This window comes from Lepidochelys kempii, chromosome 1 (assembly GCF_965140265.1).
Source record: "Lepidochelys kempii isolate rLepKem1 chromosome 1, rLepKem1.hap2, whole genome shotgun sequence".
NCBI classification, from domain to species: Eukaryota; Metazoa; Chordata; order Testudines; family Cheloniidae; genus Lepidochelys; species Lepidochelys kempii.
This window is the reverse complement of record NC_133256.1, coordinates 242822726-242836272: the sequence shown is the minus strand read 5'-3', so window position 1 is coordinate 242836272 and position 13547 is coordinate 242822726. Positions and strand designations below refer to the sequence as shown.

Below are 13547 nucleotides of genomic sequence, written 5' to 3'. Positions count from 1 at the left end.
CTTTAGTCAGGAGAAATTAGAAGAAATCCAATTCACAGAAAATGAGGCTTATCCCAGGCTGGGATACAACATGGCATAGTCATGACAGAAAGAAAGGACCTCAGCAGCAGAGGAGGAAGAGGCTCCTGATATTGAAAAGTGTGAATTCAAGTATGCCCCAATGTAAGTGGGCCTTTAAAAATGATGGATGTTGAAACACAAAACTCATTGGCCCTATCTCATTGTACCAGTTACTGTGTTGCTGAGCTGGCTTGTGTAATTATACAGAAGAACCTAATATTTTATGATAGCCAATAGGGAGGGAGAATGGTGGGATCTCACATTTGACATGTTACCTTACAGGTTTCAATCTCCTGGGCTCTGTTCTTGTCCCAGGTGCTGAAAAGGTTAGATAACTGAAGCATGCCTTGCCTTTTGATACCTCCACCCTCTCATGTATCTTCCAGCCTGTTTGGTTTAAGGGAGACAGGAACAGGTCAGCTGCGGAAGCTGATATCCGGACAGTGCTGTGCTCTGCCCAGGGAGGGGCACGGGAGAAGGTCCTTATAGAGCTGGGTAAAGTGGTAAAAAGATCAAGAAGGGGGCAGCATATCTGAAGGTTAGGGGATGGGACCGGGACGTATCTGAGGCAGGTTCTAGTCCCAGTTCCGCTGATTTGCTGCGTGACCATGGTGCCTGCCCCGGGCCGTGTCTCCGTTTCCCCATCAATAAAATGGAGGTAAGGATAGGAAGGTGCTGTACAGAGCACTGTTTGGGGAGCTCAAACGTTGTCTCCCTCCCCACGCAGGGCAGGCGGGCTGAGGCGGCTGCTGCTTTTCCTTGGCAGGCTGCCGCTGCTTTCCCCCCGCCCCGGAGAGGGGGGCATCCAGCGGGCAGCTGAGGCCGGGCCCCCCCCCCCGGCAGCCGCTCCCCGGAGAACCCAGGTGGCGGGCTGGGGGGAGCGCAGCAAGGAGCATGCGTGCTGGGACGGGGGGAGGGAGGAGGCGGCGGCTGTTTATTTGCAGCGGGGCAGGCGGAGCCGCGGCAGAGCGCGAGCAGCCAGCAGCGGCTCGGGCTCCTGCCTGCCCCGGCGGCACCATGCTAGCGGCGCTGTCCGCCCGCGCCCGGCAGGAGGAGGATGCCCCGCGCCCGCGAGGAGCCCGCCCAGCAGGATGGTGACAGCCGCCGCCAGCGGCAGGAGCCGGGACCGAGCGCCGCTGCAGCCGCCGTCCCCGCCTTCTTCTCCTCCTGTCCCCGCAGCCGGGGCTGCCGCCGCCGCCGCCGCTCCAGCCCGGCCCGGCTCCGGCAGCTCCCTGGCCGCGGCGCTGCTGCTGGCCGGGCTGTGCGCCCTGTGCTACGGCAGCTCTCTGCGGGGCGAGTTCGTGCACGACGACGTGTGGGCGATCGTCAACAACCCGGACGTGCGGGCGGCGGCCCCCTGGGCGGGCGTCTTCGCCAACGACTTCTGGGGCAAGGGCATGGCCGAGAACACCAGCCACAAGTCCTACCGCCCCCTCTGCGTCCTCACCTTCAAGTAAGTGCCCCGGCCCGGCCGGGCGGCCACTGCGCCCTCCCGGCGCGCCCGTGCCCAGCTGCAGCCTGGCGCCTCCTGCTGGCTCCCGGGGCGCGCGAGGGAGCCCTGTGGAGCCGTGGCCAGCCCCGGGCTAGGGGGTGGGCAGAGGCGCGCCCGGGGTTAACCCTGGGGGCTGTGAGAACGCGGAGTGCGGCGGCCTTAGCCCTGGCGGCGCCAGCGGGATGGGAGCAGGCGGGTTAGCCGCGCATTCCCCGGCGACTCGCGGGGTGCAGCCGCCAGGGCGCCCCGAGTGGAGGGAGGGCTGGTGGCTGCACCCAACTGGCGGGTTTCCCCGTGTGTGTGTGGGGGGGGGGGGGAAAGGGGGTATATAGGGGGAAGGGGAGGTTACTTGGCGGGTGGGCCAGCGCGGGGGCGCCTGTGGGTCCGCACTGGGTGGTGGAGGAGGAAGCGAAGGGCTTTTCGGGGCTTGCACCCCAGGGAGCGAGCCGAGGACTGTGCGTGCCCCTCCTGGGTGCAGTGCTCCCCACGGCGCTGGCTGGCCCGAGGGCGCGGGACGGTCGAAGCCCGCCGTGCCCCGTGGGGCAGAGGGCGAGGCGGGGTTCTGGGGCACCAGAGCTGCCCGCCCTGGCCCGGGCATGTTTGGGGCTGGGAGGCGAGCTTCGTGAGTCAGCGTTTCTGAAGGGAACTCGCGAGCAGTGCAGACCCCGGTGGGGTGGGGAGAGAGGAGCCTAGCGGGCTGCCTTCGCGTCAGCACCGGGGCCGCTGCCTCAGGTTGTGCCCGGGGCTCTGGCTTCTCCAGTCCGACTGGGGAGCGCTGAGAGGGGGAAACGCTGGGTTGGCATCAGAATCTGTCTGTGGGGAGGGGACTCGTTCTCTCCGAAAGGCAGGCAGCTCTAGGGGAACAGCTGTCTGGTGCACCTGCCAAGAAACCCTAAAGTTCCTGCAAAAGCTATGTGGCTTGCTGGGTCCACAGCATCTGCAACCCCCCACCGGTTATTCCTTGTTGGTTGGCTTTGTGATCATTCAAGAAGGATAGAAGAAAAACGTTTAGGAAGTGCTTTGTCTCTGAAATGGTCATTTAAATGTTAAAAGAAAAGGAGTACTTGTGGCACAAATTCGTTAGTCTCTAAGGTGCGCACAAGTACTCCTTTCCTTTTTGCGAATATGGACTAACACGGCTGCTACTCTGAAACCTGTCATTTAAATGTTCTAATTCCTGTTCAACCCTCCCTTTAAAGAAACCAAGCCAACTCTAGTGCCTTTTTGAAATCTCCTTTTCTGCAGAAAGAACAGGGACTTAACCTTTGTCTACTGATCACTTTCAGCTACACTTCTGAGAGAAATATATTAGCAACACTTTTTAAAAGAACCATACTCCTAGGGTCTGCCTTAAATATACTACTACATTTCTTACTGTCTGACAGCTGCAGCTCTCACCTCAGTCACTGACTTTAGACTCAGACAGCTATTCTGCATTAGATGGCCCTTATGCATGACATGCAGAATAGGCAGGGAACGTTTTCTGGTACAAAAGAAAGAAGACAAGTTGGGCAGCAGCTGGAAAGTAACTGACAGTTGTGCCCCGCTAATCTGGAAGGGAAAGCTGCCCCACTTTTTAAAAAGGATAGCAGATGGAGTTAGTATAGTGCATGTAATTCATGTCCTTCTGGTTATCTTACTCCTTTTTTTACTGTGTTTTGATGAAACCCTTGATAATATAAAATATTTGATATATTGTAGTAAACAAAATGCATTTTAAAATTGAGGGTCATAAACTTTCTGTATTGCTATTAGAAGACTTATGGGTCACACTTTAAGGTTTTGTTTATAAATAATTTATAAGCATGTTCAGACATAAGCAGTATGTGCTATCGATGGCTATAAGCACATAAGTGGAAGGTATTATACATGGTTATAATCAATTTGTTGACCTGTTGGACTCTAACAAATAATTACAGGATCAAATAATCATTTATAAAAAATCTGCATGAATTGGCTGAAAATGGAACCTTAATATAAACTGAGACCCATTAATGAATACAAAAATTTCTTATTTTTATTTATAAAAAGCTGGGAGTGTTCTTGGTGTTTTACAGGCAGGTCTGAAGATAAGAACCCTGCCTTGAAGAGGCGCACTGGCTTTGCATAGGCAAAACCATTTCTACATGGATCCCCATTGACTTCTTTGGTGGCAGGATCAGCATACAAGGATCTGATGGCAGCATAGGGCCTAAATTATATGAGATAATTAGTGAAGTGCTTTTGAACTTTAACAAAGTACCTGAAATGAAATGTTTCAGTATGCATTTTTTTCTTTGAATCTGAACCAGCATTTGCTTATACTGTTTAATTTAAAACATATTTAGGATGAAATCATGCTTGATTTAGCTATGCAGGTAGTTCTTTTGGCAGTTAGTTGGACTAGTTTTGTTTGCAGGATTTGATACTGAAGTATATTCATTTCAAAGTGTTTACTATACAGTTTTAATTTGATCGGTACCTGGGCTGGTTGTTGGATTGGGAAGGAATCATTTTACTTCTTTGATACTCTGACTGCAGAGTGAAGACTAATTCAACTCAAAGGCCTAAGTAGCCTCTGTGGGACCTTTGTGGTCCCCCTCCCCCCCACCATTGCCAGCAGTAGGGGAAGAGGAGGTTGACGGGATCTGAGCAGAAGTGGGTCATCTGGCCCCACTTCCTGAAAACTGTGCATACGGGACTCTCACTAAGTGGTACTCCACTCCAAGTGTGGAATGCATGCTCCCTGCATAAACATCCAGTCTCCCCCTTGCTCTGCAGAACATCACTGGTTCCACTGCGTAGAGGCACACTTTTCCTCTGGAGCAAGGGGTGGATTTGCCCTACTGGCAATAAAATGCTTGATAGAAATGGACCTTTTTAGCAAAATGGAAACGAAAACAGCATCCCAATACACTTTCCAGAGATGAGAGCACTTAGGATGCTTAAGAAAATGGTGCATTGTGTGTATTTGCAGATTAGATTGAAGTTGGAATGTAATGGCTGAGCTATCTATTCAGCCACACTATGTTGTCTAAGTGAAGATCAAGGGGTTTTAACAGTAGCCAGACCCTGTGTGAGGCACCATTCGTTATTCTCCTCTGGAATAAAGTTATATTTCCAACCATGGAATTTGTTCTATTTGTTCTGTGCACACAATTCAGAGACCCTATGGATTTTGGATTATGTTATAGCAAGGTTCAAAAGAAATTTTTTGGGATTATATCTGCAACTCTTATCATAATATACCAAGGACATTTTATTCTCTTTCTTTTTCATCCTTTAATAGCCATGCCTTTTTGTAGCTATGAAATCAAGAGGAACAATTCAGGATGCCCTATAGACTTTGAATTGACACTGGAACGAAGTCTATGACAGCGACTACCATGTTCTGAAAATTATTTTGCTTGAAACCCCCCCCCCCGCATCCATTAGAAGAATTTTAAAAGGAGAGTCCTTAACACAAAACCAAGCAGTTAAAAATGTCAAACAAGTTCAGAAAGACTAAAATAAAAGATTTTAAAATAAAAATCTTTAATTTCAGAATACAGTTAAGTTACAGATTAATAAATACATATGGATATAATTTATTCTGTGTGTGCTCTCAATATGAACAATGAGAGGAAAGTTGAATGGCCTAGATTATTAGAACCTTGAGCTAAAAGTAAAATATTCACACTCTGGGTGCATTTTTTTGTGTCTGTGTCTATTTCGGATGTTTTTAATTTGACCATAAAAATCAGTTTCTGTACTGAAACTTATTATACAAGACCTGAAACGGATGCACATTTTAAACTGTTGTTCACCAAATACATATATATTTAAGAACGTCCATTCTGAGTCAGCCCAAAGGTCCATCTAGCCCAGTATCCTGTCTTCCGATCATGGTCGATGCCAGGATCCCAGAGGGAATGAACAGAACAGGTAATCATCAAGTGATCCATCCCCTGTCACTCATTCCCAGCTTCTGGCAAACAGAGGCTAGGGACACCATCCCTGCCCATCCTGGCTAATAGCCATTGATGGACCTATCCTCCATTATTTATCTAGTTCTTTTTTGAACTTTGTTATAATCTTGGCCTTCATAAAATCCTTTGTTAAAGAGTTCCACAGATTGACTGTGCATTGTGTGAAGAAATACTTCCCTTTGTTTGTTTTAAACCTGCTGCCTTTTAATCTAATTTGGTGACCAGTGTTCCCTCTAATTTTTCTCACCCATGTGCGGAATGAATTTTGTTATGTGCACCAATATGTAGGTGATGTGTGACACATTACCTTCATATCAGTGCACATAACAAAATTCATGTGGTGGGGGTGGGGCTAAGGGGTTCGGAGTGTGTGTGTGGGGGGTGAGGGCTCTGGCTGGGGGTACAGGCTCTGGGGCAGGGCTGTGGATGAGGGGTTTGAGGTGCAGGAGGGTGCTCTGGGGCTACGGTGGGGAAAGAGGATTCCCCCCAGATCTCTCTCCTCACAGCAGCACCTGGACTGGCGGGGAGAGGTGCCTTTCCCCGCAGTGGCAGCTCTGGGGTTGGGGCCGTGGGATAGGCGCCCCTCCCCTGGCTGTGGCAGGTCCGGGGCTGAGTTGGGGATGTGGGAGGGTCGCCCCTTCCCCGGCCACAGCAGGTCCCGTCTGGGTGGGTTCAGGCTGCTGCATGACCACACAGCTTAAAGGGAACTAAGTTGGTGACCCCTAGCTCTTGTGTTATGAGAGGAAAGTGAACCAGAGTGGAGTGTTTAATATTTAGTAGCAGATATTTGGTGCTGTCTTCATTTATTTCCTTCTTCCTTCCTTTCCTTAGGAGGCTCAGCTTTGGACCAATCTTTCCTCCCAGCTGGAGGAGCCCTGTCAATGCTTTCTGAGTACATTAAAATGAATTATGATTGGTGGCGTGATTGTCTAATGGCATTTCTTTGCATTCGGCCTCCTGTGTTTTGGACTGTTATGCCAAGGCTTCTTTTCCCCCCTTTTAGTTTGTCTGGCTCTCACTTGTTACACTCTCACCACCAAGCTGAGACTGGACGTCAGAGCTGAAAGATTATGTAATAAGTTATTTCAAATTCAATTAAAAATTCTAACATTAATCTGGTTTGAAGTCTACCACTGATCGTGCAGAATAACTCCAGTGTAATCTTCACTAGTGCTGTTGCTGATGACTGATCACTGTGATTGTGTCCTTTGAACATGTTTTGATCCTGATCTTCTTTCAAGTGAGTAGACAAGTAGCCTGATGGGGCTGGAAAGCATCTACTTTGCTATACATAAATGTCCACAGCCATTTGTTGTGGTTTTGATCTTATTTAAGAAAAATTTTAGAGGTAGCTTCTGATGATGTGTGGTGTTGCCGCCTTCTTCATAGTTCAACACTTCTATAAAGTGTTCTACTGTATTGTCAATTTGTACATTGCCACAATGGGTCAGTTTTTTTAATTGCTAGGCCACTATGTGAAGTCAAAACTTGAAACCATGTGAATGTTGGTTGCATTAGTTTGGTGAATGTCAAAAACCGTCCAAAGTTTCTGTTGTTTTTGTCTGTGAAGACCCAGAAATATTTGCACATTCATATTTGTCACTCCTGATGAACCATACCTCCATAGCTTAGTAGAAACTTCTGTTGTTCTTCCCTAAAACAGAGCAGAGGTGAAGGGGAAAGTGTTGTTTCCATTGGAGTACAAATTTCAGTACCTGTCTGGTATATGGTAGGTGTTACATTCGAAGAGGATCAGTGGCGGCCTCCAGTTATGAAAGGCTGAAAATGTGGTGGTGAAGAAGCCCTTTGGGGCTTACACTCCACTACACTCAAAGTAGAATAGCACTAAGGAATTACTAGTACAGAGTGTTCTACACTAGAAAAAGGATATCTGTCTTCCAACAATAGTGCAACTGCATCAGTGCTGGCCACAGTGTATATGCTAGTAGGGCTTGGGCATTTTTTGGTTACTGTGGGTTTTCATGGCATGCTGGAGGAAAATATTTGAACCCTGTCTAGTTAACACTTTTTAACAGTTGTTAGCATTGGTGCAGCTGGACCACAGTTGGCATACAGGTGCACACTTTTTTTTAGTATATGGTAGATGCATTCATAGAGTTCACTCAACAGGTTCCACTTTATAGTATAGTGAAATCTTGCAGTAGCATGCCTCGTTGGCATTTTCAGATATAATTTCATGATTTATGTGAAAATGTAAAGAAAATGGAAAACCAGAAAAAGCTTAATTGCTCAGTTGGCCTCCCATTACATTAATTTGTAGAAATATATAAAAGCCTGCATCTAAATCTCCGTCTCTCCAAGATTTGTAATGAACTTTGGGATCCTATAACTGAGAATTTTCATTAGGAATTATTTGCTGTAACAAATGATCATCATTCTGCTATGCATTTCTACTTCATACAGTGTTGTATTTTTGTCAGTCTGTTGAAAATAATAAAACAGATTAAACTAAACACAAGCTGTCCAGGGAAAATAACAAGGTCCAGAAAAACACACACTCTCCAATTATGGTTTACAATATCTTTAAATCATGAGAGTTTTATAAAAAAGAAAAAGTGGAGTGGGTACTTGTGTGTCTAAATGGATTAAAAAGCACTATGTAAGTGCCAAGTGGTGTTAGTGCTTATATATGACAAAACTAACTTTGAGTTTTCTCAAACAAATTCCATTTTTAAGTCACTCTCATGGCATGAGTAGTCCTATTAGTTCTGTGTCAAAAAAAGCTAATCTGCTGAATTCTATTTAACTTTGGAATGTTTCATGGCGATCAAGGCTGAACACTGAGGTCAAAAGTTATGAGCAAGTAGAGGGCTATGCAGATTTTTCTGTTTTTCCCCATGAAGGAAGGAGATGAACAGTAGGATTCATGTGCCTTCATCATTCTGCATGGGAAAGAATACCTTTTCCTGAGGGCTAGACTGTGCTCTTACCTATTCAGCTCGACAGGGCCATAAGGACAAAGGTCCATCCTACACCATACAGTAACATGGTGAGCTGTAACTTACAAGGCTCACTTACATGATAAGGGATCCTTTTGAAACTGTCCCCAAACCAAAGGGATACACCGTCTCTAATGATGTTCTTGAACAGATCTTATTACACTAACAAATCAAGGAATTTCAAAATTAAATGCTTTTTTCTTTTCCTTCTGTACATGGGTTTGGCCATGGTTTCTGAGCAGTGTGTGATGCTATGAACTATATATGATGCAATACTTAGACACAAAGGGATGAGTTGAGGCCAGAGTCTCTGCTTCAGCATGGAATTATCTTGGAGCTCAGGTCTCCTTGGTGAGGGAATACCCACACTGGAGAGTTCCTACTCATGAATTTTCCAGTGAGTTCTCCCATTAGGGATGGGGTGGGTGGCCATTTCCCCCATAGAAGATTCTAGCAGTTACACCTCCTCATACTTGTGGATTGACCCCCCACCCCCAATCTCCTGGAGGCCCTTTGTTCTTGAACTGCTGTTCACCAGTACCTGGATGGCATAATCCCCCACCTGACAGTCACCTTTGAACCTCCTTCGAATTGCAGAATGGGTAGCCATGTAAACTATTGCAGTCTTTAGCTGTGATTCTGCTTCCATTTAGTAGACTGGCAAAGCACCCATTGACTTCAGTGGTGAAGGATCAAGCCGTATATTGTCAGTAACTTCCAGTGAGTTCTCCTATGTATTTCTTCAAGAGGGGAGAAGAATTAGTCAGAGCTTTGCCAGATGAGCTGCTCTACTCCAGAGCCCCAGGGACAGGTGATCACAGAGATCCTATACAGGGTCTTCTGCAGGGTGGGAGGGATGATACCATGGTTGTGGTACTCTTTCTGTGTATCCTCTCTCCAGATGTGCTCCCTTCTGCATGTGGCAGCAGCCTGGGGGACCCTTGTTTTTTATCATCTTAAATTTACCTATAGGTTCTATACAGCTAAATAGCCTAATCTGAAAAGGGCTATTTTCCTTTGGTGGTGGTTGTATAATGCCTGTTCCCTTCCCTGGGGGTGAGGGTCACTTACTCCATGCAGCTTATCATCATTGGAATGCCATTAGGGGACACGTTCCTTGGCTGATGAGGAAAAATGGAGAGGATCTGGTTGGCCCGAAGACACCGCTTCCTTATTGGAGTCCCCTTACAGAGCTCAGCCAAGGAGAAGCCAGGGTTGGGGAGCTATCTTTCTAAAATATATGCTTTAGCTCAACCATAGAAGTTATAGTCTTGATGTAGGAATTCTGCTGAGTCAGGTTCTCTGGCTTGTGATGTGCAGGATGGTCAGACTCTTAGACCCTAATGTTCTTTCCTAGCTTAAAAAAAATCTATGGAAGTATGACATGAAATCAAAGGTTTCTCAGTTGAAGGCCAGTCTACAATTGGCTAAGTCAGAGAGAAACCCTCAGACACCTGTATGCTACTGTTGATTGGGGGTTTCCAAGTGCTTCTTTCCATTAAGCTGGGGGTGGAGAGCCCCTAATTTCAACTGGAAGTTAATTTCAGAGGACTCCAAGGATCTGTCTTTTGTTTTAACCCTCCCTCACTTTTCTCTCCCACTTGTTGAGCTATGCACAGTGGATACTTAATAGTATAGTAATGCCTAATGCCAAAAGTGAAGAGAGGACTGGACAGAGGCTAGGGTCTGGTGGGTTGTGAGGGGAGGCACTTTTGTCAATTTCCCCATTCCTACTCTGCAGCACTCTGCTGTGGAGTTTTTTGGCTTTACGTAGGAGGTTGCCCTTACCCGTGGCCAGTAGGTGACCCTACTGTGTAGCCTTGTGAAGCTTGCATGGCTTGGAAGACCATGGATGGATTTTTAGCAGATTGAAGTGCTATATTTGTGCACACATAGTGTGTATAACAATCACAACCACTATCAGCATTTCAAAAGCTTTCTTGTGAGATTGTTTCAGGACAAAAGAATGTTTCCTTCACCATTTGGCCTAATTTGTTATGACAAATAATAACCTTAGCAGGAATGAAACAGTACCTGCACATTTTCACATTCAATGTTCATGGACCACCAAAGATGGCAAATTATAGATAATACATGCACGTGCGCGCACACACACACCCACCCATACTCCTACTCAGATTTTACAGTTTAATGGAAGGCCTATCCTTGTAGTGTTTTGTTTTTTAAAAAGGAAAAGCCAGACTATTAGGTTAAAAGAAAAGGAGGACTTGTGGCACCTTAGAGACTAACCAATTTATTTGAGCATGAGCTTTCGTGAGCTACAGCTCACTTCATTGAATGCATCCGATGAAGTGAGCTGTAGCTCACGAAAGCTCATGCTCAAATAAATTGGTTAGTCTCTAAGGTGCCACAAGTACTCCTTTTCTTTTTGTGAATACAGACTAACACGGCTGCTACTCTGAAAACTATTAGGTTACTGCTTTTTCATACGTAGCAGCTACTCTAAGGAAACAACATGAGGTAAATCTCTCCTATTGTAGGCCAGTGAATGCTTGGCCCTTTGCTGGGCATTCAGTGGAATGGATACAAGGAGCATTCCCTCCCCAGTGTGTGCTCTGCCTAACGGTCAGGTGCTGGTGTACCTTCACTGAAGAGAATGCAAAGACTACATTACCTACTCCCTTGGGGGCACATGGCTCCCATCACCAGCACTGTCTCATTGAGTGGGAATGACAGATGGCGGTGGGAGACAAATACCTCCCCATGAAGGCACGCAAAGCAGGCTTGGGGATTTCAAGAAGACTGCCACTCTACAATAGAATGCTCTCTTGGGGCAGGGCAGGACTGCCCCCTTGCTCTGCTCTGTGCATGACGAGTACCATTTAGCCCTGCGGGAGCATGCTGCTGCTGTATATTTTAGACTGAAATTTGGTTTGAATGTATTGTTTACTTTTTTTTCTCATTTTGTGATGGTGGGACTGGGGGTGAGAGGGCAGCTTGTACCACAGGCGAAGCTCAGGGCTGACATATCTCACGGGGGGGGGGGGAAGGCTTTATTCAAGAGTTCTAGATCATTCACGTGAATTGAAGTCCTGTCAAAATATAGCTGCATAAAGCATTACTTCAAAGTCCAGGGTTAGGTTATGCCAAAGTTGTATTTTTCCCAAACTCCTTTAGCTCAGTGATTACCTCCAAAGTGTTCCCGAGGGAACAAAAATGGAATACACAAGTAAGACTCCTTCCCTCTTAAAGTTAGATTGACTGGTCAAAATGCAGCCTAGGGTAGATCAAGTTCTGTCAGTTGTAAGCTGTGCATATAGAAAGTATTTATAAAAAACATATGTTGTCTGGGCTTTACAAACATGCCAATTCTCAGCCGATTTAGAAAAACCAAGGTGTTTACATAGTAATAACAAGTCAAGTGCATTGCTCTCAAGCCATGTAAACCATGGGGAACTGCAGTCTGACCCTTAGTAAAAGCAAATATAGGGATTGTTGCCCCTTAATGTGTGGTTTAGTCTACATGCAAAATATTTGAACTGATTTTATTGGGTGTCATTTCTTTTGTTGTTTTTTTAATTCCAACTCTTTCTTGTTTGTATGTGATGTCTAGGTCAGTGTTTCTTAACCTTTTGGATACCAGGGACTGGCTTGCTGTCTTCCTAAACTGTGTCAGGGAGATCTCAGGGACAGGCGCCGGTCCATGAACCAGTCGTTGAAACACTGATCTAGAAGACATAACCAAATGGACAAATTTAATTAGAATTAATCATTTTGATTCTATTTTCAACTGTATGTAAAACAACCCTGTTAACAACTGTTAAATAAGTTGGCGGTAAGTGCAGTGAGGAGACAAGTTTATGAATATCTTGTGAAAATAAATTCTTAGCAGTTAGTCACTCTTTCCTTTTGTGGCAGCCACAAATAATGAGTAGTGCTGTTCTCTCATCAGGAGAGAACCTGATGGCATAGCAACTAATGTGTCCTGTCACTGAACATTCTGCAAAAACAATTTCTGATGGTAGAGGGGTTCCTGTTGCATCTGGATTCCTGGTGTAGACCCTGATTCAGCAAAGCTCATAAACTCAGGCTTAAAGTTAAACACTGGTATTCCTGTTTGACTTCAGTGATATTACTCACATGATCTAAAGTGAAACAGGAAACTGCTGAATCATGGCTTTAATTGGTCACATGTGAAGATATCAATCAGTTTTTCAAAAAAATCAATCTTAATGGATCCATATAATAAAACTACCACATAGCTTAGATTTCTGTGGAAAGTGCCAGTGTTGAAAGGGCACAAATGTTACAGCTTTCATGTTGAAGTGCATGATTTATCCTGGGGTAAGTATGTAAAGCACCTATCTATGAGATGCTTAGCTCAAGTCTGTGTTGTTAGCCTCTTACATCATTTGCAGCGAAACTAGCCAAATTCAACCACACGTTTTAAAAGGCAGTGGGGGGAGGAGGCTGCAGCAGGGAGTGGTTTCTTTTTATCGAGATTAACCAGATGTTCTGAGCAATTTTATCCTAATTAATTTAACAGCCTGTACTCTAAATTACGTATTTCGTCTGGTTTTAATGTGTGTGAATGATGTTGTGCCATTGCAAGGATTCTATGGCCTAATTATATTTATTATGGTTCTGTTTTGTTTTCTTACAGGCTAAACATATTGTTGGCTGGTATGAACCCATTCTATTTCCATGCAGTAAATGTAACTTTACACTGTCTAGTGACTCTTGTCCTGATGTATACTTGTGACAAAGCTGTATTCAAGGACAGTCGACTGGCTTTTGTCACGGCTCTCTTCTTTGCTGTGCATCCTATTCACAGTGAGGCTGTAAGTATATATGTAAAACTGAGATAGTACCTAAAAGAAATACATGTTTATAACTTTCTAAAAAAACCAAACCTTTAATACAAAACATACTGTTTACTGTGACGCAGTGTGGTACTTGCTTTGTAGAGTAAACAGTAAAAAAACAAAAAAAACACAAACAAACCCCCCAAAAACCCCAACCCCTTTTTTCCCCCCAAAACAAACAAAACCCCAAACCTGTTGCATTCAAAATAATCAATAACATACATTAAGAATAAACTTCATACTTGCTGTCTTTCCACGTAAT

The 13547-nt window shown here is 45.4% G+C and overlaps 1 protein-coding gene across 5 annotated transcripts in view; it reads left to right on the top strand.

Annotated features, from left to right (window-relative positions):
- The first annotated feature begins 654 nt into the window (after window positions 1-654).
- TMTC1 (transmembrane O-mannosyltransferase targeting cadherins 1) overlaps window positions 655-13547 on the top strand; it is a 179670-nt gene continuing 166777 nt past the window's right edge. For 4 of the 5 annotated variants that reach the window (XM_073321264.1, XM_073321263.1, XM_073321262.1 and 1 more), the window contains exons 1-2: window positions 1017-1513; window positions 13084-13261. In XM_073321264.1, the coding sequence (XP_073177365.1) occupies window positions 1152-1513; window positions 13084-13261 (540 nt within the window). In that variant the 5' untranslated portion in view covers window positions 1017-1151. Of the gene's footprint in view, window positions 719-1016; window positions 1514-13083; window positions 13262-13547 lie in introns of those variants that run through there. The other variant, XM_073321270.1, reaches the window with a different exon arrangement.